Source organism: Pelodiscus sinensis, chromosome 11 (assembly GCF_049634645.1).
Source record: "Pelodiscus sinensis isolate JC-2024 chromosome 11, ASM4963464v1, whole genome shotgun sequence".
Lineage (NCBI taxonomy): Eukaryota > Metazoa > Chordata > Testudines > Trionychidae > Pelodiscus > Pelodiscus sinensis.
The window spans coordinates 32,042,710-32,069,698 of NC_134721.1; the positions used below are offsets into that span (position 1 = coordinate 32,042,710).

The 26,989-nt window shown below is 53.0% G+C and overlaps 1 protein-coding gene across 1 annotated transcript; it reads right to left on the reverse strand.

The window, feature by feature from the left end:
* Positions 1-2,342: 2,342 nt before the first annotated feature.
* Positions 2,343-26,894, reverse strand: RAB1B (RAB1B, member RAS oncogene family). The gene is made up of 6 exons (XM_075938954.1): positions 26,743-26,894; positions 7,005-7,077; positions 5,875-5,970; positions 5,219-5,314; positions 4,294-4,425; positions 2,343-3,893 (listed from the first exon to the last, which is right to left on the reverse strand). Exons 1-6 carry the CDS (start codon positions 26,754-26,756, stop codon positions 3,699-3,701), a joined length of 606 nt encoding a protein of 201 aa, XP_075795069.1. The 5' UTR covers positions 26,757-26,894; the 3' UTR covers positions 2,343-3,698.
* Between the last annotated feature and the right edge of the window lie 95 nt (positions 26,895-26,989).

Consider the following 26,989-nt stretch of genomic DNA (forward strand, 5'->3'; position numbering starts at 1 on the left):
CTGCTATCAAGCAGCAACTCTAGGATAGCAGGGTCCCTACTCAGCACCTATTCTCCAGAGCCCAAGCATACTGTGAAGATGATCCATTGCTGCTGTGTTCCAAGCAGAGTCAGAGGAGAGGTACCATCAAGGCCACTGAATCTCATCATGCTGCCAAAAGACATTTTCAGCAGCTTATACCTCAGCCAGACAGGCACCAGTTTCCCTGGAACATCAAAAGGCACGCCCCTGGCTTCAGGACTACCCTGAGCCTGATCTCAAAGTCCCGGTGCACTCATCAGCAACATCTCAGAATTTTTCAGAAAGGCCACTGGAATTCCTTTAGTAAAGAGCTGAGCAGCAGATAGCTTCACAACAGCCACCTGCACGGATAGCAGTGCTACATTCAGACACTTCTACAGCAAGTTTTCCATTTTCTAAAGCCTTTCATCTCTTGCTCAGTGCTGAGATGCAACCAGCTGAGGGGGTACCAGCCAGGGGCTGGGGAAGAGAACAAATGGAGGTGCTTGTGCAGGGATCCCCCTCCTACTGCAGAGATGCAGCCAGAAGAGAGGTGAACACACACTCCCAGGTGTGTTGGGAGGGAGGAGGAAGAATACCTGCTGCTAGGCAAGCTCATGCTGTTTTCTCTCCCCTACACTGACCTTATTTCTTGACAGCAAAGGGCTTAAAATAGTGACTTGTTCTTGGGAGCAGGACACAATGGCTCATTCTGAGCAGCAGAAATAGCCCGCCCCCACCTCAGAGGCCACTGCCCCCCATTCCCTCAGCGCATTAGCAGCACACACACACCTGGCCCGTACTGGCATGCTCCAGCTGGAATCCATCCTTTACTTTCAAACCTGCAAATCAGGAGCAGCCCCTTGAGTGGGCTGAGCTCCTATCCTGTGGGGGTGGCATGAGCTGGCAGATCTGAGTCCATGCCAGGCTCCGCCCAACTCTTTGACCCATGTGGGGAAGCAGCACCCCACCTCACCCTGGAGGACAGCTAGCCAGGCTGGACCTGCACTGACCCTGGGTTGCAGGCTCCCCCTCCGAGAGGGGACAGGTTGAGGAACATGTCTGGGCAAGGTCCCGCCCTTCCCTCTCCATTGTTGACCTAATTCCCCAACCTCCACTGTCACATCTTCCCAGGCTGGTGCTGGCTCAGAGACCGGGGCTCCAGCAAGCTGACTGCACACCTGTGCACACAAACAGCTAGGGTCAGACTGGTGCAAGAGAGCTGAGGAGCTGGCAGAGCAGGGCACATGATGGGCAGACAGTACAGGGATTCTTACTAAGAGGTCTAGTGCTGAGCACGTAGTCCAAGTCTACACAATGGCAATGCAGGCTGACAGGGAGCCCCAAGTGAGGCCAGAGAGGGTACTACCAGGCATCACAGCAGGGCAGCCCTCTGGACTTACCCACCATGGGGAGGTATGAGAAGCTGCTTGGTGCACTACTTAGTAACTCATGAGACAGGCAGCATATCTGGCATGTCCTAGAGATGGACAGATGAGTGGGTTGCCTATTGACAGGCTAGTGCCTGGGTGGCCTCCCTGCCAGGAAGAGCTAGGCACTGCTACAAAATGGAGGCATAGCCCCAAGGAAATCCATGTGAGGGCAGCATGGCCTACTGCAGGCCTTGCCAAATTGTGTGGCTAAGAGCATGGCCTGGAGTCAGTTCCTCCCACCTACCCAAACTTGCAGGAACGTTGTCACAGGATGTCCCAGCACAGCCAACAGAATTGGCAGGGGGGAGGGAGGATTGTCACATAGGAGGTGAATTATCCAGTCCTCTTACTCCTGGTCTCCAAGGGCCACCCTGGGCTGTAAGAGACTTACAGTTCTTTCAAGATGCTGCCCCAGTGCTAGGGGAAGCTAGTTGCCTACAAAACATCCCCTGCTCTGTCCTGCTACTACAGCAGTCTAGGCCTGGATTGGAGTTTTGCTTCCCCCATCCCTTTGGCAACTATGCCTCCCTGCCCCCTGCTGAGCCCACAGCTGAGGCAAGATGCAATCTTCCACTCCCCCCACTCTGGGTCTTCCAAAACAGCAGGAGTGCTCAGGACAGCCACCCCAGGAAGGGAAGCTGCACTGCAGGCAGCCCCTGGTAGTCAAAGGAACGGGGGCAGTATCCTGGGGGGGGCTGTTCTCACACTGCAAGGCCTGGCCAACTGAGTGGGGGCTTTGCTAGTCAAAGGAGACCAGAAGGTCCTATGATGGGCTTGGTGCACCTGGGGTAACCCAGGCAGGTGTTGGCTGATCCGGGTGCAGGTGGTATCTAGCCCAGCCTGTCTGTCTTCCCCCTTGCTAGCTGTGCACACCCCAGAACACCTGCACACAGAACCAAGGGTGCAGGCTACAGGAGCCTCCCCGCAGAGGCACTCACCTTTATTTTTTTTTTAAATAATGTCACTGGTGGAAAAAAGAGCCAACAAATGAACCATCCAGCTGGCTCCTCCCATCCCCCTAAATAGGGGCAGAGCCAGGCAATGGGGCGTAGGTACAGTAAAGGGACATGTGCTCAGGGCCCCAGCTTCTTCTTGCCAGGGTTGGGAGTAGGTCACGAGGGGAAGGGCTGATGCTGCAGAGGGGTGAGCTGAGCAGTAGAGGACAGCCCCCACATTTGCCCACAAAGTGCAAGAACTTCCCAGCTGGAGGGAAGGAGACAGCTGCTCAGTGCATTAGCCCTTGAGAGCTGAGGTGCTGGGGGCCCTGAGCCCTGGAGAAGAGGCTCTACAAACAACCCCTGTGGCCAGTTCTAAGGCCCCTCACTGTGTTACTCTGAATACATTCAGTGGGCCTGGCATGGGCCGGCCCAGGGCTATCCACCTACCCCCTCTTGGCTGGGAAGGGCTGTTAGCCTCAGCAGGACTAGGTGAGGAAAGTGAGGGGCCAGGTCAAGGGACGGAGGGGGACAAGTGGCATCAAGCTCAGCTCAGCATTCCGGGCCAACCCTGCATCACAGCCACTCTGCAGCAGAGGTATCAATATCGACCTAGAGCAAGGCAGGGGGATGAAGGTGGACCAAGGTGCAGCAGAAAGGGAATTAAAAAAAATCTGTGCCCCTGAAGGCAAGGAGGAATGAGAAGAGATGCAGAACAAGGACAACACAGTGGAGGCAGGAGCCACAGCCCTGGAGAGTAGCTTGAACAGCTCAGAGAGGCCTATGCCCCGACCTCCATTTTGCTAGGGACAAGCCACTGCATCCTGGAGACCAGGCAGCAAAACAGCTTCAGCCACCCCTAGTTCAAAGTTAATTGCACAGGGACAGAAGTTTGGTGACAGGCTCATCCTTAGGACCCCCACATCAGGAACGAAAGAAAAGGGGGCTGTAGGCAGGAGAGGCTGCGGGGGTGGAGATGGGGGCAGCCCTAGGCACCCAGCAGGAAGAGGGAAGCAGCATCAAAGAACCCAAGAGAAGGAGCCAGGAAACCTGCCAGGCATTGGGCCCAAGGACTGAGGCAACAGAGGCTGCATAGAGGGAAGTTCTCATGGGTGGGAGAGCACCCCTTGCAGGTCTGCCCCCTCCACACACTCAACAAGGTAAGCAATTAAACACAGGCAGAGAACCCAAACCATCACCCCACCACAGAGGTCCCGTCCACCTGCACGGCATCATCCGGGAAAGTTGCTACTCCACAGGAGGAGGGTGCTGGACAGCACCAGATTGGACGGTCCCCTCCCCTTCCCACCCCATCTTTCAGTCCTGGGCCTCAGCAGCAGCTTCTGCCCTCTGGTTTGACTGGAGTGCTGTCGATTCTGAGGTTGGGTCTGTCCCCACCAGTAGTGGCACCAGGACCCATGCGCTTCTTGATCTCAGCAGCCATGGTCATGAATGACTGCTCCACGTTGGTGGCGTTTTTGGCGCTGGTCTCCAAGAAGGGGATGCCCAAGGAGTCTGCAAACTCCTGCACAAAAACAAGGGAGGAAAAAGGGTTACAGGCTAGCAAGGACTCTGTGGCTTAACAGGGGCAGGGCTGTCATCCTCTCCAAGAGGGCTCATCTTGAGAAGAATCTCAAGCACTTCCCAGCTGTTTCTGAATGTTGACAGTCTGGCTCCCAGGCAGCAGGTCTGGTCAGTCATTTCATTTAGCCCCCACTGTAGATGAGGAAACAGCAAGCCCTTCTGAGCCAGACATGAAGGGGAGGAAGCTGCTGACAGGACAAGTGCTTCCCCCTGGTGTGGCTTCTGGGTACTACAGGAATCTGCTGCAATAGGGACAGCAAAGCTGATAGGCAGCAACTCTCACATGGGGCTGTCTGCATCTGCAGGTGGTGGACAGAAGGGGCCTGCTGGGCCTGGCTCACCTTGGCAGTGGTGTAGTCTACCACTTTCTTAGTGGTGAGGTCGCACTTGTTGCCCACCAGCAGCTTGTTGACATTCTCACTGGCATAGCGCTCGATCTCCTGCAGCCACTGCTTCACGTTGCTGTACGACTCCTGCAACAGGGAACATGGGCTCAACCCCAGGCCCTGCCAGCAAGCACACTTCCAGCAACTGCTGCTGGGGAGCCAACCCCACCCCCCTCAGAAAGGGGGGGTGTCTCCATTTGCTGTCTCAGACTGCAAGCAACTGGCACCAGATCAGTGAGTCGAGAACCCAGGAGTCCTGCTCCCAGCGCTTGCTCCACCAGCACAGCCCTTCCCCCGTTAAGCAGCTGTTCTCTTGATGTCCTTCCCACCTACTCCAGGCAGCTGCTGCCAGTCTGGCCATCTTCAGAAACTGACCTGTTCCCTCTAGTCACGGTCACTATGGAAACTCAGGCAGTGCAGCCCTCTGGGCCTGGCTCTGCTAACTGCTCTATGGGCCAGACAGGGGTACATCAGCTGCAAGCACAGAGCAGAATAGCTGCTGCCATAGCTGTGCGAGACACCCATGTCAGCAATGCCTGGGGCAGATGCAGAAGGAATGCAATGCTCCATCGCCCCAGGAAGGGGCAGTGCCCAACATAAAAGGTACAGAATAGATGGTCACTGGGGAACACTGATCAAGACCACTCTTCCCCAGCACAACTCTGGGAGTGTACACAGCAGGCAGCACCTACAGGAGTCTCACTGTTGGTAGCGCGAGTTGCTAGACTTTCCTCTTGGAATCAGAATAGAACCCAGTGGTCTTGGCTCCAGAGAGGCCCAGCAGGAGGCCCACTGCCTAAACCTGGAGGGGGCCCTGGATGCAGGAAGGTCAAGAAGCTGCTGAGGACCTGCAGGGCCAGAGTGCCCCGGGCAGCATTACCTGATCCGTTACATCATATACCACGATGATGCCATGTGCCCCTCTGTAGTAGCTGGAGGTGATGGTCCGGAACCGCTCCTGACCGGCAGTATCCCACTGCAAGAGACAGGAGGGGTTGGACCTTGTATTTATCTTCTTCCAGAGATGGACAGTACCCCCTAGAGCAGGGCTACTCAACACGCGGCCCACGGCCCGTTTGTTTGCAGCCCAGAGTGTGGTTTGGGTTTACAGGGGCTCACACGGCCCGCAGGTAGGATCCTTTGAACATGGCCTCCACTAGGAACACGCTCCACAACAGCAAGGCTGGCTGGAACAGACGGCTACAGGGTATTGGTGTTTCTAGCCCCCAGGGAGGAGGTGCCTGGAGTGCTGGGGCATTGTGTGAAAAGCTATTTGCATATATATGAAACCACACTAAGTTGAGGCCCTCAGCATGTGCTGAGAGTATCATTGTGGCCCCCTGGGACTTCCAAAGTTGAGTAGCCTTGCCTTAGAGGGGACAAGGTCCCATATTCTATTCCCCACACTGAGCCAGCCAGTCCCTGACCCTGGAGTAGGACAGGAGCTGGCACCCTCAGAGGGGTGCACCATTCCCTGCACTTCAGAACCAGACCTCAGAGGTCAATGCAGCACTGGGGCAGGGCCCAGACACTCACAATCTGTAGCTTGATGGTTTTGCCATCCAGTTCAATGGTCCGTATTTTGAAATCCACCCCAATGGTGCTGATGTAGCTCTCTGTGTAGGTGTCATCCTGGAGATAGAGACAGAGTTACCAGGGCAGCTGGGGCCTGTGCTCTTAATGCTGAGGCAAGGGAACCTTCATCACCCATTTCTAGTGGCAGATCTGACGCCCTGGATCTAGACACTCTTTAACAGCCACCTCTTGAAGGTGAATGGATGCCAGCCCACTGCTGGGCAGAGAGGAAGGTTTGGGATTCCTCTGGAGCAGGGGGGCTAAAGTGCCTTGGGAGTTTGGAGATCCTGGTAGAAGCTAAGCAGCTCCTAGGAAGATTCTGCAACTTAAAAACCCTGTTTCAATCTACTGTCATTCTGCAAGAGAGCCTGTTGGTAAACACATATTGGCTGGTGCTAAATGCCCATTGGCACTCAGCTGCCCTGTGATGTTTGGTACTCCCACCCCAAAATGCTTTATGGGCAGATACAGACTATGCACAGCCACCACTGGGTGAGGTATGGGGACCATTAAGCAACACATAGTGATGGGCAAGTTTAGGACAGGAAGTGAAGCCCATAAGCAGATTTGGAGATACAGGAGGCCAAATATGATCAAATTGGAAACGGACCAGGAAAAAAGTGATTACTGAGCCTTGTGGCACAATGTCATGGGTGTTGACGGACCCTTAGAGGGTGAGGACCTGAGTTAAGTCTTTTGCAAAAAGCAGCACCTCCAATAGCAACGTCCCCAAGCTGACACTGGGGCAACACTGACTGAGGGCAAGGAGATCCTTACTGAGCCTTCTCTGCAGCTCAGCACCCTCCTCCTCAGCATGAGGCTGGGGCACTGGGATCAAACTGAGGGAAGAGGGTAGGCTATTACAGCCCTACTGTTCTCTGTAACATGAAGGTCTCCCAGCCAAGCACTGAAAGGCATAACCTCTTTAGCCATTTGAGGTTTGATAAAAATGCTCTAGGGTGATGTGCCGCGAGAAGCCACATGTCAGATACCCTGGCCCCGCTGCTACAGATGTGGTCATCCTGTCACCCTATAGCTAGGTAGGATCCAGTGTGAAGCTGAGGGGCTCTATACAGGGCAGGGACACTCACAGCAAATCGCAGCAGGAGGCAGGACTTCCCCACACCGGAGTCTCCAATCAGCAGAAGCTTGAACAGATAATCGCTGAAACAGACAGATGATGAATGAGGAGAGAAGAGCAATTCCTGACTTTATGCCTTGACGTCATCAAGTGTGGATAGTTTGAGACCTCTCCCTTGCCCAGAGCAGGGATTGTTTCTGGTGGAAGAGGACTAGAGGATCACACTCCCATCCCCAGCAGACAAAGGCTGGTGAATCTGGAATGGGGATGTTAGTGGTTCACAAACTTTTTGGCCTATCCTGCTCAAGGTAGACCTTTCTGTGGACCACAGCCAACCAACCATGAAGACCGGGGGAGGAGGAGGGAGGTCCTGGCCAGGAAGTAGGGTGCAGGAGAGGGTGTTTGAGAGGGAGGGAGCAGGGTGGAGATGCAGGGTCCTGGCAGGAGGAGGTGTGTGTGTGGGGGGGGAGGAGGGAGATGAAGCGCTTACCTGGTTTTGTGCCTGTCTGCTCCTAGGTGCTAACCCCCATTTCTCACATCTCCTCCTGCTGAGACCCTGCACCTCCCTGCTCCTGCACCCTTTGTCCCAACCACCCAGAGACCCCCTTAATCCACTCCTGCACCCTCACTCCTTCCTGTGCTCATTTTGTCTTCATGGTGATAGGCTTGTGATCCATGGAATGGTCTGTGTTGAGCAGGGTGGGCCATTGACTGATTCTAGCCAATGGGAGCAGGGGAGAAGCCTCCAGGCAAGCAGCTCCCTGTGCTGCCATCCCCCCAGCTGAGGGGAGGGGAACCAACAGCGTGGAGAGCTGCTTCCCCACACCCCAAGCCAGATCCAGCCTGTGAGGCTCCCCTCTTCCCTGCAGTGGGAAGCCAGTACTAGTGTGCCATCCTCACAGGAGGTGGGGGCTGGAGCACCAGTGCTAACTCCTCAGTGCAGGAGAGGGATAAGCCCCACATCTGTGGCCCACCTGCAAGACCGTCATGGATCACAAGTGGCCTGTGGACCACACAGAGAACCACTAGGGTAAGTGGATGTGCTGGCCAACTAGTGTAAGATACGGGGGCTCTTCATACAGAGATCCCTAATCACTCCCGGACACCTGGGCAAGCAGGACTCTGCTCTCTGCCACCCACAGCATTCCAAAGATAACAGGGAGCATCAGATGCTCCTCAGAGGATGGAATAGGAGCTTACAAACCTCAGCTCCAGCCCTCCCGCTTTATGCACTTGAGCTCACTCCCCTTCCAGAGTGGTAACCTCTCCCTTGCCTTAGCCTGCCGATCGGATCCCTACACTCAGGTCAGGTGAATATTGCTACTGTAGCAAGCCCTGGCTTATAGGCAGGGTCACCCTCCCTTCAGACTTCAAGAGGTCACCATGGGCTGCACCCTGGCAAGTGGGAGGTCAGAAGTATAAGGGAGCAGGGGGAATGGCATGGAGTGCTTGGTTTTGGTTTGCCCCCACTCATGAGGCAGGCTCTCTACAGGACCCTCAAGACAAGTCTTGTTGTGGGCTCAGGGGAGCTCAGAGACTAAGACATTCATAATCCTGGAAACATTAAGAATCTAGGAACAAGATGAAGCCACTGAGCTGGAGGCCAGAAAGGCCTGTTCTGATCACCCAGCTACTTGTGCATCCTACAGTCTTTCAGCCAAACCAGGGGTGGGCAATAGTTTGATGGGGGGGCTACTCCAAAAATTTGGAAAGTGGTCAAGGGTTGTACTCTTCCATAATATTGAGGGGGTGCAGGGTCTGGGATGGAGGTTGGGTGAAGGAAGTGGTTGTGACCTAGGGCATGACATTAAGATGCAAGATCCAGGTGGGGGTGCTGGAGAGGATTCTGAGCTGGGGGTGTAGGAGCAGGTGCAGGGTTTGGGAGGGGGTTGTGACCTGGGGCAGGAAGAGGTGGGGTGCCACATACAGGACCTGGGAGGTGTTTAACTTATGTGGATCCTGGACAGTAGCCAGCAGGAGCTGCACCCCCAAACACCACTCAGTGTCTGGCTGTGGGGACCATGGGGCTCACAAACACACAAGGCAGTGGGGCAGAATGGGCCTCCATGACCGGCCAGCGCTGCAAGCACAGCCCAGGAAGCTCCAGCCAATGGGAACCACAAATATCTGAGGGCAGTGGCAGCACAGGAAGCGGGGTCAGAGATGTGTGACCCCCTACAGCTGGACACTTTGAGCAGCATGCAGGGGTGCAGTAGGCATAAAGCCTGTCCCAGGCTCCCACTAGGATGCAGGATGGATCTGGTGGTTTGGGAGATCTGAGCCCCACTCTGAACTCGACAAGCATAAAGGCCTTCAGAGACCCTGAAATGAAGCCACAGCACAAGGATTAGAGTTTACCAGGCAAAAGCCTGCTTTTAAGCCAGGTTTTAGATCTCCACACAGCCACATGAGAACCTCCACATACCTGCTCTGGCTGTTTGCTCTGCTGGGATTCAAGGAGTCACCCCCAGTCACATTCCAGCTCCATGGGTAGACCCTGAGCACCGGGGCTTTTCTCTACGCTCTTGAGCAGAGTCAGGGCCTGCATATTTAGAGATTTGCGATGCCACTTGGCTGTGGCCAGCCCCTCACCCCATTGCTCTGGGGAAGCTGCAGCACTGCAGACATCCCATATGGCAGTCAACTCCAGGGAGAGGGAAGGAAGAGGATCTTTTATAAGAGTCCTGCATGGATGGTGCACCACCATGCAAAGCTGGGCTGGCCTCTAGGGCTGGGCTTCTACAGGATTCAGGTGATCTGGGGCATGACAGCTTCAGCCCTGCCCATCCTAGGGAGCTGGGTACTGCCCTGCACTAACAAGGCTGTTAAAGTCACTTCCGTGGAGGACAGTGGTGACCTTAAGCCAAGACACAGCTAGAGCGAGGAAGGTGTTTCTAAACCAAGCTGGAGATTTCCCAGACTGTCAGAACTCCCTTTGGACAAGGTAAATAAAGCAAAGCCTCTGGGTCTAACCTTTAAGAAAAGTGTGAGCTGACCACCACCCACTTCAGCCCTTCCCTCTGGGAGTGTTATGGGCTGCTGTCACCCACCACTCTGAACAGCCTCAGCCCCTCAAACGCCAGCTGAGATCTGATCTCTAGTGACTCTGCTTCCCACACCATACGGAGCCAGCGAACAGCCACAGCAAGGGAAGAGACCCATTTGTACAGAACAACCTGATCCCAGTCACTGTGAGCGTAATCACCAGCCTGATACATTGCCATGGCAATGCCACATGCAACGAAGCTGGCACCACCCATCCCTCCCTGCATAGGAAGGAGATTGCCCAGCACAGCAGCATTTCACCCTCAATCACTTACACCCAAGGCACCAGCAGAACTTCCCATACGGTGACAGTGACCCAGGGTTGCCAAGGACGGGTTGTAATGCCCAATCTTGCCACAGACCTCATGGGCAGACAGGCAGAGTGACTGGGCCTTAAAGGCAGCTTAGCCCCAGCTGGAGACCTTCTGCTCCCACTGCCATTATTGCAGCATTGATCAGTAAATTCCTGAAGAGAACAGACTCATGAAACATTCGAGGCAGACTGAGCCAATCCCAGCAACAAACTGCCCGTGCTCCAACACACCAGAGCCCTTATCACGATTACAAAGCCAGAGCAGACTTCCAGGTCATCCAAAAGTTCAGAAGCCTCTGGAAATTAGAAGCTACAGAGCACTGAGGTAGTCATAGAACATAGGTCTATGGGGCACAGGAGGGGGCCGGGAACTCGGACTCTGGAATTCTCCTCCCAAGTGTTAGAAGGGATAAGTAAGAGTACCCATTCTGTGCCTTGGGCTACTTTAGCCACTAGGTCCCATTTCCTTCCCAGAGCTGGGGAAAGAACAGAGGCACCTTGGATCCCAGTAGGGATGTTAAAGATAAGCATTTGCTTATCGGATAGTTTGTTGACTAGTTGATCCCCCTCCCCGCCTCTGAGATAGAGGCAGCAAAGGGGAGGGGAGGAGGGAAAAAAGGGGTACTTCAAAGCAGCCACATTTCAAAGGGGCAGCTGCCTGGGCCCAGCTGATTTGAAGCTCAGCTGTGTAGCAGTGCTGCCCCTTTAAAATGCCAAAGGGCAGTGGAGCCCTGGGTCAGCCAGGGAGTCCCTAGCTGACCCCGGGTTCTGGGGAAATGCCGCTTGGAGCCCGGGGTCAGCTGGGGACTCCCCAGCTGATCCCAGGCTACATGTGGCATTTCCCCAGAACCCAGGGTTCAGCTGGGTAGTCTCCTGCTGACCCTGGGCTCTGCTGAAATGCCGCGCGGAACCAGGGTCAGCTGTGGAGTTCCCAGCTGACCCCAGGCTCCATGTGGCATGCAGAAGTGCCTATCAACTAGTCCATGGAAATTCCATCGACTACTTGACTAGTCAGTTAACTGCATTTTAACATCCCTAGCTCCTAGCCCTCTGTTCAACTCCATCCTGGATGCCAGTGCAGTGTCTCTCAGAATAGCTGAGATCTGCAGAGATGGTCTGATTTGTCATGGAGAAGGCTATTCTGCTCTAGGCTAATGTTCAGCCCTTTACAGCCTGTCTAAGCTCCTGGCCATTGGACACCATTAACAGCCCAGCCTGGCACCAGCAAGAGCAGGGCCCTTCATCTGCTTTCCTCCCGCAAGCTAAGAGGAGCTAAAAGGTCTTTGCCTAAACCTTGGTGTCATATTACTCCAGACATGGCAGCACCCATCCCAAGTACAGGCCTCCCTCCACCTCATTCTGGCCAGCTGAAGAGCAACAGTCACAAAGCTAGGATGCAATGCTTATGCACAGCAGTTAGAGCTACAGCATCCTTCACCCCAAAGCAGGGTGCAGAACGACCCGCTACTGGGGCATTACACAGGAGCCTTGGCCTGGTCCCTGCTCAGTGTTGCATGACAATGCAGGCAGAAGTGTAGGTTAATCAGACAATTGAATTATAAAGTTAAAAACCAACAAATGGTCTGGTAGCACAGTTTATCCTGTACAGCAGTGGTCCCCAACCTTTTCAGGTTGTCGGGCGCCAGGGGGCGTGGCCGTTTGCCCGCCGGGTGCCAGGGGACGGGGACACTTGCCCGCCCGGGGGTGGCCCCCCCCATAGCCACGCGCCCGGGGTGGCCCCCCCCCATAGCCACGCGCCCGGGGGCGGGGCCAAGGGCGGGGCCGGCGCCCCCGGGTGTGGGGCCAAGGCCGGGGCCAGGGCACACGCGATGCCCCCGGGGGCGGGACCGGCCATGCGCCCGGGGCTGGCACCTGCCGCATGCCCAGGGCCATCCCAGATTGCTCCGCGGGCGCCTGTGAAGAGCCCGGCGGGCGCCATGGCGCCCGCGGGCACCGGGTTGGGGACCACGGCTGTACAGACTAACTTGGCTACCTGCTGAAGAAACTGAATTATAGTTACTATTTGGGGGAACGGTAGGGAAATAGCTACCTAGCCAACATCTTGGGGGGGGGGAGGGGGGGGAGAAAAAAGGCACCCCCAGCGAAGCCCCTTCCTAGCCAACATCTTGGGGGTGGGGGGGGGGGGAGAGAAAAAAAGGCACCCCCAGCGAAGCCCCTTCCTTAGAGCACAGCACCAGGCTGCTAGATCTAGTGCAAGCTCAGGGAGAGAGTTCCCTACAGAAAGGCCACTACCCCATTGGCAGCTTGGGTTTTCCATGGTGATCTCCTGTCCATGCAGTCACCCTGCAGTATTTGCACTGCTGCATCATTCTGCAGTAGTTTGACTCCATACTGTAGCCACCCTACAGCCAGTAAAAATAGAAACACACAACGTGTTGCACAACCAGAGTTAGACTCCAGCTCTCATCCCACACTCTTGGTAAACATCTAGCACTTGCCTCTGGAGAGGCTGCATGGCTGCAGGGCACACCTGATACATTCAACCCCTACTTTACATGGCACACAGTGCAAAGCTTTTCTAAAGGCTCATTAAGAGCTAGTCCAGGGTAGTCCTGAATACACATCAGGCTCTGCAGAGCCAGCCACCCCCACAGCTCACCACAAGGCCTAATTAACACTAGTCCTTGCAAGGGCCTGTGAGGCTTGACAAGTACCCAAGCTGGGCTATCAAGGCCCATTATTCCTCATAACACCACCCACTCTTATTAGTGAGCAATTGATAAAAAACGTGAGCCCTGAAGCTCTGGTGCTGGCAACAGGACAGAGAGCAAGATTGCGGGAATGAATGCTCAGATGAGCTGCTGGTAAACTGGAGTATGATCTCCAGACAAAGCCTCAGCCAGATGAGTAGCTTACACCAGTCAGACCAATACTGTCTGTACAACACCTGGCACAACAGGGTCTATGTCCAGGGCTCTCCCCCACCAAACTGGTGCAAATCCCAATCCAGACATTTGGATTTGAAGTGGCTGGTTAGACTGCTGGACATTAAAGCTAAGTACAGGCAGTCCCCGGGTTACATGGATCCGACTTACATCGGATCCCTACTTACAAACGGGGTGAGGCAACCCCGCACTAGCTGCTTTCCCCCCCCAGCAGACCAGGGACACACAAAGCTAGCGCCCCACCCAACAGACCAGGGAGACGCGGAGCGGCTTTTCTCAGCAGACACCTCAGCTTGAGAATAAAGGACTGAGTGAAGTGAGGTGTGGGAGAATAAAACTGAGCTCTGGAGAAATGTTTGGTTAGAGTTTCCCCTACAATATGTACCAGTTCAGACTTTGTTCTTAAGTTGAATTTGTATGTAAGTCGGAACTGGTACATATTGTAGGGGAAACTCTAGCCAAACATTTCTCCAGAGCTCAGTTTTATTCTCCCACACCTCACTTCCCTCAGTCCTTTATTCTCAAGCTGAGGTGCATGTTCCCGTGCAGCCACCATTTTTAAATCCCACGAGGTGTAACAGTTAATCCGAACTAAGGATTTAGTCGGGATTAACTTTAAATTGCCGCGTGTAGCCGCGGGCAGTTTGTTCGAACTAAGGGGGATTTAAAAATGGCGGCCGGATGGGAACATGCAGATAAAGCCCGGGATATTTAGATCCCGGACTTCATTTGCAAGTCCGGTTGCCTGATTTTCCTACCTAGCTTGAATTAACGAGCTAGTGTAGACATACCCTAGCAGAGGGGATGGGGAGGGAAGGAGAAGGAATAAAAGTGAAGAAGTTGTCGTCAATTAGAGTGTCCATGCTAAATGAGGCTAATAGAGTGCGCTATAAGTATTCTAAGCATTTTGTCATCAGGATGTAGAAAGTATGAAAGCTCATGATATCATCTATATTTGTTAAGTCTGAGGTGCTGCAGGACTATTCACTGTTTAGGTTTTTTCCCCCCCAGTTACAGACTAACACTGCTACCCCTCTGAAACATCCCACTTCTAAACAGTTCCTGCCTAGAGACAGTTCCCACATTCTTCGCTAGAGATGCCCAATTCCTGCAGGCCCAAGACCGGAGGACAGCTGGGGTCATGGAGGGCACAGCAGAAATCACTGGCCAGAATTTTAAGGAGTTATTGTGACCAACTCTAGGGGAGGAAACCCTACAGCTGAACAGCTCCTGCCTGGGGCAGCCTCTTTGGTGAGCAGAAATAACTTCTCCCATTCCTTGGGCCTTCCAGGACTAGGCATCAGCAACCACACTCACCCATTTGCTAGTCAGGAGCATGGGAGCCATCCTCAGGCAGGAGTTGTTCAGGAGGGGATGGGCCTCCATGCACAGCTGGGGGCTTGTCTTCCTCCTTGCAGTCCTAGAGGAGGGTCTCTGTTCCACTGGGCTAGGAGCACTGCAGCATTCCTGGCCTTTGTAGCTGCAGAGATGAGGTGTCACTGACCCTGAGGAAGCAGAGCTCAGTCACAGACCAGCCCACTCACTCCCGTGACAGCAGGGATGCAGAAGGCTTCACATACACATGACCCTACCCCTTAAGGCACATCAACTGATTTATCGATTTCAGTTTATCAGATGCAAGACATTTACTGGAAGTTCTAGATCAAAATCAAATCCTGACCAGCCAAGAAGTGACACACTAGTTTTATGGCCAAAGCAGCGATGGATTCTCTACCCTCTAGTGCTTCCAAATCCTGACTGGATGCTTTTCTGGAAGACCAAACCCAAATGATTGAACTTCATATAGGGATTGCTGAGTGACAACCTGGCCAGTGATACACAAGGGAAATCAGATTCAATCATTTAATTGTCCTTTTTGGCCTTAAATCTGAATCTTAAATTCGGCTTCAGTCACTAGGCATCATCTGAAGTTAGCATGTTATGTTATCACTCTCAGACTAGCGATATTGGGTCAGACCAAAGGTCCATCTAACCTAGTATTCTGTCTTCCAACAGCGACCGATGCCGCACAGGGAATGAAAACAGGCAATCAAGTGTTCCATCCTCAGTTGCCCATTCCCAACTTCTGATAAACAGAGACTAGGTTCACCATCCCTACCCATCCTGACTAATAGCACTGATGGACCTAACCTCCATGAATTTATCATCTAATACTTTTATTGAACCCTCTTGAAGTCCTGGCCTTCACAATGTTAGTTTCATTTGGTAACCCCTAGTTCTTGTATTATGGGTACACAAATAACTTTCTTGATTTATTTTTTCCATGCCAGTCATGATTTTATAGGGTCCTTCCCCCCCCCCCCAGTCTCCTCTTTAATAAAACTGGGTCTTTTCAGCTTAGAAATGTGTCTTCACATGGCAGCCTTTTCAAGCCCTTAATCATTTTTGTTACTCTTTTCTGAACTTTTTCCAGTGTCAAGACCTTTTGTGAGGAGGCAACCACATCTGCACGTAGTATTCAAGATGTGGGCATACTGTGGATGTATAGAGGCAATGAGATGTGTCTTATTCTCTATCCTGTCAATGATTCTTAACATTGCAGGGGTTTTTCTTGGACTGCTGCTGCACATTAAAGATCCATAGATTGTGTTCCCTTGTCTCTGGCCTCCTATGTGACATACATACCAGACAGTCCACACAGATGTGTGCTGGCTAGACAAAACTAGCTTAAACTTATTTTCAACTAGAGGTTCTCAAACGGTGTGTTGCAATCACATTTTAATGGTGTTGAAAGTAGGGATGTGAATAGGTAGCCAGTTAAATGGTAATCACCCTTAACAGATGACTTAACTATTATCCAGGAGTAACTCCTTGCTCGTGGACCACCATGGGTGGAGGGCTGCTGACTCAGTCTGTGCTGACTGGGAGTTAGCAGCTCAGCACATGGTTGGAAGCAGCGGGGCTGGAATGCACACCCCCACCTGCCCCTGTTTCATCATTTAAAACCAGTTAAACTTAACATTTAACCAGTTAACTATTTAAATGGGATTTTACATCCCCAGTTGCTAGGACCAGTGTTAGACTTGCTAGGATACAGGGCTGAAGCCAAAACCTGGTGGTTCCTGCCTGGGGCAGCAGGGCCCAGGCTCTGCCTCCCCTCCTCACCTAGGGTCATGTAATTTTGTTTGTCAGAAGTGGGTTGCAGCACAATGAAGTTTGAGAACCACTGGGTTAAACTGATGCAGCTGAAGCAGCAGGACCCATTCAGCAAGAACGTGGTCCATTGCACGCACCATGTCCAGGCACTGCCACAAACAGGAGGATTTTACACTATCAGCTGGACTGAGGGCTCCTCTTCATTGACAGTTAACTTGGCTTATTAGGGACTGCAAGCCCTGTTCACAAACAAGCACCTTTCCTCAAATGTGGAGGTGGTTTCAACTTGAGCTGGCCATCTTGCAGGGGCAAAGACTACCCCTTGTGCGAGCACAACTCAGCCACTCTGCAACATGGGTACAGGCTTGTTCCATTGAGTGCCACAAGTCCAATGCCTTGCCACCATTCCGTGGATCTCCTTTCCAGAAAGGACAGATGAATCCTTCCCACAAGTCACTGGTGAAGAACTCAGTCCTGGAGTCAGCGGAGATGTTCTAAGAACCATGGGATTTACCCCAAGAAGTCTTATTGTCAAACACAAGGGAACACATGGCCACAGCGCGCCAGTGTTATTTTGCAGGGTAGTCACTATCTCTTGAATGAGGCCAACTCCAAAGGTAGGGGGCTCAAGTTAATGTGGTGCCAATAGACCTCATACCCACCAATGCATTTTTTGTGCAGAAGGCAACAGATTGTTTGTGACAGACCTATGTTGGATTTGAACCTGACACACAAGGTTTCACTGCACTGTCCATGAAGGGGTACTAAGCAGCGTTTCCTATAAGCTGTGTGTTTGTGCAGCTACTCGCAAGATACTCAAATGCAGCCCAGAGGATTAAGCAGAGCACCACAGCTAGGTTTTGTTTCTACTGGTGGTGCACATTCACACATGCAGAATAATTTATGTGAATTGAGACACCTGGATGGAAAAGATTAGCAGGAACATCCCATGAAGTTACTGCCCAGGTTTAAATACAGAGGAAAAGCCCAGAGGGAAGCAGCTTGACCACAGCTGCTTGATGAGTTACCCCAGCTCTCCCACTAAAACCCAAGAGCCGGGGTGGGCAGTAATTGTTGATGGGGGATTACTCCAAGAATTTTGTAAGTGGTCAAGGGCTGAACTTTTCTAGGATATTAATGAAGGTGGTATGGTATCTGGGATGGAGCATGGGTGCAGAAAGGAGCTTGAGGTAGGGAATTGGGGTGCAGGATGGGATGTGAGTGAAGGCAGTTTGGGTTGTGACCTAGGGCAGGATCTGACTGAAAGCACTTATCCTAGGCAGCTCCTGGCTGGTGACCCAGTGGGACCTTCGGGCAGGCTTCCTGCCTGCCATGCTCCCACATGCTGGTCAAAGTGGACAGCAGCTGGGACCTGTCTGCATGGCACACATCCCTTGGGGTTGGGAGGAGAGGTCACTAAGTGCTATCCCTGCCTCCACCACAACCTTGGCAGCTCCCATTGGCCAGACACCTTCCCCTCCTGGTGTGCTGCAGAGAGGCATGTGATGGCTTCAACGGCTGACTGCTTGGAGCAGCTTGAGAGCAAAGCAGGCAGGGAGCCTGTCAGAGGGTCCTGCTGGGCCGTGGGACATTGGTAGCCCAGAGGATCCAACCTGGATGCTGTATTTTGCCTGCCCCTGCCCAAGTGTCCTAGTTCTAGCCCTACCAGCTGATAGCCTCTTTCCCACATACTGGGCAGATCTGCAGGGTTCTATGCAGATGCATAAAAACCTGAGTGAGGCCCCTGACTCACTGACAGCTCTTATCTCCCACAGCCCCCCTGCACATGAGCAGAGAAGAGAGAAGAGGTGACTTCTGCATGGAAGTAATTTGTTCCACACTCAGACTGGACAGCCACACTTCAAGTGACTCAGGAGGGTACAGGAACAGATGTTTCATAAAAACAGCTGGGAGCCAGAACACTATTTCTTCCCCCAAGCTCTAGGGGATGATGGGCAGGAAAGCAGGCCCAACTCTGCAGAGTGTAGTTCAGTGGTTAACAGAAGCCCAGGGTTCTATTCCTAGTTCTTCAATCAACACTGCATGATTATGGGCAGGGGGCTTGCCTCCATGTCTTGATTTCCCCACCTACAGAAAGGGGAAATTCTCCTTAGCAGCACTAAAGACTGCAAGATCCTCCGCTAACAGGTGCTAAGGAATCTAGCCTCTGTGACACACAACATCCATCCTTTTCTGACTGCTCTTGCAGATAGATTGCTCCAACTAACTTATTGAAAACTGGTGCCCAGCCCCTCCCCCACCTTCTGGGGGCAGCAAGGGCAGTGTCTTTCACCTGCCTCACCAACATGTCGGAGGGGTAGAATTGTTGTGAACAGAGCGGATACAGAACCTTGGCAGCACCCCTGCAGGCAGATCTTTGCTCTGCAACTGCTTCTCTGCCTCTCCCTGCAGTCCCCACTACAGGTGCCTAAGCCTTCTGTCACAGCGATCAGTTAGGATGGGCATTCAGGCTTCCCTCAAAACTACAGCCCACCACTCCACTAGGGCAGCAAGCTCCACAGATCCATGCCAAGCTGAGTTCTGCTGTAACAACTTGCCTACAAATTTACCCAGTTTGAACTCAGCTGTGAAAAGTGAGTTCACAAAACATCACAATCACCTATAACAAATGTTGATAGGAAAGGTGCAAGGAGACAGAAAGAGTTAGTCCAAAAGAAGAGGTGCACTGATATAACTAAAACAGTGTTAAGATCATTCCCTGGTAAACATAGTAATTAGCCTGGATATCCATGAACCATAACTGGTGTCAGAAGTCAGGCCTCCAGTATTTCATGGACAAAGTAATGGAGAAATAGGTTATTCCATCCACATGCCCTTCTGCTATCCTTAAAATACTCTTGAGGAAAAAGTTGGAAGAGGCTACCTTGGCACTAGCTAACAGACAAGAGAAGTGTAATGTGTGAACTTCACTGTCATGGCTGTCACTCCCACCATCTCTGGGGATCTTCTGACCTTCATCCTAACCTGGAAGATGTCCTGACTAGAGTGGGTCAGAGAGAGGGACTCAAACACTGCTTCCTCCATGTCAACTAAACCAATGCCCTTATAGCTTGATGAGGATACAAGCTGCCGCTAGACTTGCTCAACAAGACCACGTGCCATGCCTGTGTTTCACCAGCACTTAGGTTGCAAGTGAAAGTCAACTTGCAACAGAAGCTGCATTTTCTAATTTTGCTTTTATTCTCTCCCCTGGCCTGTTTGTCTTGTTTTGTTTTGGAAACAGGATCTTGCTTTAGCAATGACAGCCCTAGCCTAACTAATGTTTCCTTCCCACCCAAGGGCAGTTTTCTTTAATACCATGTAAGAGACTGTCACAGGGTGGTTAGATCCTAGAAACTCTACAGATAAAGATGAGCAAGGGTTGCTGTTAAAATATTTAAAAGCCTTTAACATGTGAAGTATTAACTGCTTTTACCTTTTCTGTATTTGTAATAGGTTTAAAGAATGGCGATTGTATTAACATCACAATACCAAGCAAGGTAGGTCTACGCAATGCCCAATCCAGACTAGGGATATAATAGCGTAGTAGATAACAGATAAGCAAAAGCTATAGACTTAATATAGATTAATGCTATAGACTACACACATTTCCCTCTCCCTGGCAGTAATTTTTTTTTTTTAGCAGGCAGGCCAGCAGCCTGGATCAGTCCTGGGTTGTGATGGGTCTGGGACCTATCCCTGCTGCGGCTCTGCATTTAAAATGCATTAGGAGCTGGGCAGGTAGGCAGCTCACTCAGTCCCGGCTCACACTGGGTCCGGGACCTACCCTCATTTCAGCTGTGCATTTCAAGTGTAGTAAGAGCCAGGAAGGCAGGCAGCCTAGTTCAGGTCTGGCTCACACCGGGTCCAGGAGTTCAACCCTGCACTGCTGTCTCTCAGAAGCAGCAGCACAGGGCGACAGGCAGCCGGTCCACGAGGGAAGCTTTTTTTCAAACTGTCTCCCCTCGTGGACCAGCTCCCATTTGGCACCCCACACTGCTGCTTCTAATACAGCGGCTGCTGGCCTTGCCCCCAGGGACTATAGAATAGTTAACTAACCGATAAAATTTCATGAGGTTACCCGACAACTCAATTAACCGATATTTAACATACCTACGAGGGATATTAAAAAGTGTTAATTTTGGTAAATGCATACCCAATGAAATTTTCAGCAGGCACATATTTACACATGGGGGGTGGGGGTGTCAGCTCTGCTAAAGTCATGTGTGCAGGGAGTTGCTTTTAATATGGCTCCCCCCAACTATGTGCCAGCTCCCACTTGCCCCCTATGCTGCTACCTCTAATAGATACAGCAATATGGACGTGTGGGGGGTGGGGGGGGGACAAGGGCATGTGGGTTAGATGACTGTGGGAGCCAGTGCTTGCATGGAGCCTGCTTAAAAGCCTGCTCCTTGAGAACACTGGCTCCTACCTGTCCCCCCTTCTGCCTCTGATACAGAGGCAGCAGCGTGGAGGTCTGCATGTAACATGAAGGTTAACTTATGAGGTCAGGCTCATCAGTTATACATTTACACTATCGTATCCCTAATCCTGTCCCTTGTTTACCACTGTTTAAGGTTGGACAGTGACTGGGTTGTTAGCACCTTTAGCCTATACCATTTCATCAAAACTGACAGTTCTGCCCTGCTCCTCAGCTACAACACCCTCTGCTGCCTTCAAGTGTCCACAGGCAACCCCTCCACTTTTGATATCTTCTCAGGGCTGTGTAGTCAGCAGGAGCTCACCCTGCACACTGGAACCTAGCTGATGATTCTGTCCAACAGGCAAGCTAGGAGAGAACCCTGCTTCAGCACCAACATCAGCACGGGGTGCTTTGCTCTGCTGGATAAATAGCAGGAGAGGGGGAGAGCAGAGAGATTACTGAAGGCCACAGTGGCCAGGACTAGCTAAGATCTACAAACTGGAATTGGTGGACAGCCTTTCCTCTGGGTGTTGCGGGGGGGGGGGGGGGGGGGAGCAAGCACACAGGTCTGAAAGAGGATACAATCACCATGAGAGCTCAGACCAGTCACAGGTCCAGGGACAGATAAGGAAGCCCCACCTGCTGGGATGTTGAAGCCCCATGGGACTCTTAGGGCAACCCTGCCCTCACTGGCATCTAGGGGCACCATAGTTCCATGGAACAGTTGTTATAGGATTAATACTCATGCCCAGCCAGAATGGATGTTTTAAATAGATGAGTCCAAAAGCAGAGATAGGGTTTTGAGAAGCTCTTTAAGCTACCCAAGAACAAGAGACAAGAGATATGGAAAAATGGATCCAGCCCAAGTTAAGAGGGTTCATCCTCCCAGCACTCTGCTCTCCAAAGCCCTCCATATGTGCAGAGATGACACTGCTTGCACAAGAGCACAGGGGCTGAGTGACTGCATTGTTGTGTAGAGCTGGAGTTTGACAGGAAGAGCTTATTACCTCATTCAGCCTCTCCCAGGCCACGCAGAATGGCTCCTTAGTGTTTGGCACAGTATTGCTAATACCCTCCCTGTACTGATGGGGCCACTGCTGCCCTTGGGAGGAGACTGCTTGCGCCAAAGAACCCACCATCAGGAAGGGCATCCCATTATTCAGCTCCTGCTTCTCCTGGCTTTATCCATCTGCCCCTTGCATGTCCCTCAACAATGCTTTCCCTTGCTGACTGTCCCCAGCCTTCAAACGTGGGGCAATTTGCAATCATCTGCAACAGTGCAGAGCAATAGGTAAGGTTCAGGCCCTGGCACTCAACTCCTAGGTTCTAGCTTGAGTTCTGCCATTGCACCTGTTCCCCTGCTCTGCAATATAGGAACATACTGACCAAGCTTTCTAAAGCACCAAGTGTTCACTCCACCCATATGTATCCCTTCATCGCACTCAGGCAACATTCAGCTGTCACCACATAGTGAGAGTCTATTGCCCCCAGCACTGCTCAGGGACAGAAGTAGCCCAAACTGAATCTTGTAGCTCAGTTTCTCCCACCCAGAGCTAGGGACGTTAGATATCAGGTAACTGAATAGTCATGTTACTGCATGAATTCTTATCGTTACATGACTATTTGATAGTCCCTGGGGTAGGGCTGGCAGCCAATGTGCTCCAGCCCCACTCCTGGGGAGCCCTCTGCCACTCCACACAGCTGCTTCTGTATCAGAGGCAGCAGCATGGAATGCCAGGTGGGAGCTGATCCATGAGGGGAGCCAGTTTAAAAAAAAAAAAAAAAAAAAAAAATCAGCTCCCCACACAGACCAGCTGCCTGCCGCTCCATGCTGCTGCCTCTGATACAGACAGTGTGATAGAAGTGAGTGGCGAAGCAGTCTGTGACAGCCTTGGCTGGCTACAGACAGAGGCTGGTCCAGCAACAGTCCCTGCCTGCAGGAAGCTCAGATCCCCATTCCCACCCCCCCCCATGGACAGGACCTGCTGCCAGGGACCTGCCTCTGTGTGCGGTGGGCCCAGGCTTGCTGCAGACTGAGGCTGCTCTATGGGAGACGGAGCAGCCTCCGTCCATAGGGAGCTCAGACCCCCCCCATTGCAGACAGGGTTTGCTTCACAGCAGCATCCACGCTCTCCCCCCCCCCCAGCTGCTGCTTCTGAGGGGGCAGGCAGCACTGCGGAGCCAATGCTGGGGGACAAAATTAACCAATAAGTCTAGACTTATTGGTTAATTGTATGGTGATAGTCCACATGTTGACATCCCTACCCAGACCATCAGTAGTGCCCTTCAGCACCTATCATGACAACATCTCCCTTGGATCCTGCTCCTGCCATCATGCTGTCAGTACACTTCTTAGTTTCCCCACACAACAGGCAGGCACGAGCACTGTCACCACTGCACTGGAAAGAGTCAGAGGTCCCTAGTGCTTGTGACCCAAGAACTCTACTCAGAAGGTGCCACTAAGATACAGCTGTTGCTGATACAGGGACCAGTTGCCCAGCACTGACATACAGCTTGCCTGGGAGGGTGGGTCACAGGTTTACACTTGTACCCCTCTCCTAGTGCTGAGCTGTAGCTTCCCTTAAGGCAAGGGAAGGTAATGGACGCTCTTACAGAAGAGTTCCCCAGGATGTTCAAACCCCATGGCAGGCCTGTATGGGCACTGAGCAAAGAGGCCAAGGCATAGCCAATGTTGTAGTTTCACAGCAGGATGCCAGGCTTTGAGCACTAAGTCCAGCCACAGGGTGTGTAACAAATCTCCATCACCACCAGTTTGATGCTGCTGCAAGACGAACAAACCTTTCCATGATTACCAGATATATGCACGCTGCCTTTCAAGTGCTGCTGCTTCAAGTTGCCCTAGAATCTTTTGCACCATCCCCCGATACTTCCAAGGATTCATGTGGGATTAGTACAATCAATCATCAGGCATTTGATTGCTTCTGGCATAGGAGGGCTTGATGTAACAATCAACAGGCCAATGTAGCTCACCATGCCAGCTGCATCATCCCTCACTGGCCCAACTAGCCTGGGCACACAAGCAAGTTAAACTGACAGTAGGCAATGCACACACACCCCATTTCCTGAGTGTGTTTTGCTAGTGGCAAGAGGACAGGAAGCCCTGACTCATGCTAACTCCTGTCACTTTCCCTTTGATTCAACATGCATAGATAGAGGTTTTGGGATGGTCCCAACCTGACTTCAATGGGGGAGCACGACTAGTTAGCCAAGAAAATGCACCCCTACAGGTCAAAAATTCAGCAAACAAATGCTGGTTCAGTTTGAGACTGCCCAAACCCCACCCACTATTTCTGGAGTTTCCATACTCCTGGTGCCTTTCACACAATAGCCTCAGGGGTGGGGAACTATTTTTAGGTCAGGAGCTGCTGACCCACAGAAAAAGAGTCAGTCAGGGGCTGCACACAAATGAAAAGTAACACACCAAAACCCTCACTGAAGCAGCCCCTGATTGAGAAGAATAAAGACATTCTCCACATTCACCTCACACACCAGAACCTGGGGGGGAGGAAGGGAGGGAGCACTACACTAGTAGACTCTGTGCTCCAGCCCCATGTAGGGATAGCTGGGGGGGGGGGGGGTGGCACAAGGGGAGGAGCTGGCACACCAATGCTGACTCCCCAGTGCTGGGGAGGAGCCCTGAGCCTCAGGGGCTGGATCCAGGCAAGCCAGGGGCCATATCGGGCCCCTATGTTGCCCTTCCCTGCCATAGCCATCTTCATGCATTTCAGACACTTCACCCACACCTGTAAAGCAGCCACTTCTGGGGTGGGAAATAGCAACTGTTAAACAGCCAACAAAGCTACTAGCAAGAGCACAATCCTGTATCCATTTGAAACTGCAGAGAGAGGGGTCTTACGGTAACAAAATAGAATGGCCCAAGAATGGCTGAGAAGAAAAAGGGCATTGGGCTCCATGAGATCAGATTCTTATTTGAAAGGCAGAATCACAGGAACCAGAGTGCCAGATCTTGGCTCTGACAAGCTGCTATGAAAAGTTTGAGGGCAGCTGCATTCAGAAAGGCAGCCAGCACACTTGAGAAGTAGGGGAAGGATCTGGTGTGCCCCAACAATTCAATAGGGAGTTCTGCCAGTCTGATGGACATTTTCTTTCCCAGAAAGCTCCTCTCACTCACAAAGCCACCTGCCATTAGTACTAAACGGCTGCTCAGAGAGGCCACACTCCTAGCTTAATCTGATCAGGGCCAGACCCCCAGAGCCATCTGAGTTGCTATTGCTTTCACCGCCTTCCTCCAGCAAGCAAGCAATTTGGACAAGGCCTTCTGCCCAGGTCTCCCAACAGCTAGCAAGAATCAGCTTCCCTATGTGCCCACTTTGATGTGGCTCCAAAAAGGCCATTCCTGAGCTCTCTCAAGGGCCCCAGAACGACAGTCACAAACAAGTTCTGGAAGCAGTCAGAGCACTTCCCACTTCAGTCAGTGCAGGTCAGTCTAGTGCAGGGCTACTCAACTTTGGAAGCGGGGGGTGGGGGACGACGACGACAATGCCTCAAAGCACATGCTGAGGGCTGCAACTTAAGTGTGGTTGTATATACACACACACGTAAATATATGCAAACAGCTTCGTTCACACTGACGGGCATGAGTACAAGACACTTTTCACAATGCCCTGGGGCTCACAGCACCTCCTCTCTGGAGGCTAGAAATGCCGACACCCTGTACCCATCTGTTCCAACCAGCCTGTCCAGTTGCGTCTTTCAGTGCTCACCCCAACTGGGAGATGCCCCACTGTTGGGAAGTGTGTTCTCAGTAGAGGCCATGTTCAAAGGATCCCACCCACAAGCCACATGTTGAGCCCCACGTAAACCAAAACCACACCGTGGGCCTCAAGCAAATAGGACACGTGTTCAGTAGCCCTGGTCTAGTAGGAAGGGCATTCCACATCCCTTGCAGTGGAAGCAGCAGTGGAGGATTTAAAGCAGGCCTGTGAATCACAAACTGGACTCTTCCCCTCTACTACTGAGAAGCAGCTATGATAATTAGCAGTGGGTCCCTTTCATTAAAACAAGATGCTGTGGTGTATAGCCATCACCACAGAGAGGAAGGTTCAAGTCCAAAAGCATTGCATCGAAATGCAACAGTTTGTAAGGGCACCCCCCTGTGGTGGAAAGCCCACCCCCCGAAACACATGGGGTGAAGCCCCCCAGGTTACAGGAGGGCAATGGGCAAATGCAACCCTCTGCCAAGGCCTGAATGGGCGCAGACACATCAGCCCTTGAGAGAAAGGCTGGCGCCGTTGATTAGGCCACCAACCTAGACACGGGGCACCCAGCTCAGAGACTCCCTGTCCATGGGCCAGTGGCTCGGGTCTCATTTACACACGTAGCCCCGCTCTGCTGCCCCCAGCCTGGTTGCCGCTGGAGCGCGCCTGCTACCCCGGGCCGCAAGGAGGGCGGGTGGCGAGCGTGTTCTCGGAGTAACCCTGCCCACCCTGGGACAGAACCCCCCCCCCCCCCGCCACCCTGGGACAGAACCCCCCCCCCCCGCCACCCTGGGACAGAACCACCCACCCCCAGGCCTTTGTGACGCGCCGCGACCACGGGCCCGATCCCCCCCCGACCGCCTCTCGGCAGGCGCTGGGGCAGACGGAGCCACCCCGCAGGGAGCTGCGCTTCCCGGGGCCGCTCTCCCCTGGAGCGGTCTCCCCCGCCCCCACCCGGCGCTGGGGGGCCGAGAGGGGAACTGACGGGCCCGTGACGGGGCAGCTCCAGGGCGGGCCGGGCAGAGGAGGCGGGGGTCCCGGCCGGGGGGCGCCCCGCAGGCACGGAAGGGCAGCAGGGGCGGGGCCACGGGGATGTGAGGGCGGGCGGCTCCGGGGTCCTAGCCGGGGTGAGGGAAGCTGCCGCGAGGGGCTTCAGCCCGCCTGAGGCACGGGGGTCCCGGTCCCGCCCCTGCCCTCGCACTCACTACTCGGGGTTCATGGCGGCGCCCCCGCGATGGTTTCGGCTCCTCCTCACTCACAAGATGGCGGCGGCCTGCGGCTTCCCCCCTTTCGGTCCTTCCCCCTCCCCTCTAAGGGGTGGCTCTACCAATGCGCAAGTGCGGAGTACAGCCCCCCGGCACCATGGGATATGTAGTATCTCCGCTTGCGCTTGGCCACGCCCCTTTCCTCCGCAGCTGAACTCATGACCTCATCAAAGGCGTGGTTTCTCGT

Bases quoted from the DNA above. Each gene is read 5' to 3' on its own strand.
- RAB1B (XM_075938954.1), bottom strand. The intron at 5,315-5,874 runs GTGAGTGTCTGG...TGTCTCTTGCAG, and splicing joins AAACCATCAAGCTACAGATT to TGGGATACTGCCGGTCAGGA. The intron at 4,426-5,218 runs GTAATGCTGCCC...TCCCTGTTGCAG, and splicing joins TATATGATGTAACGGATCAG to GAGTCGTACAGCAACGTGAA.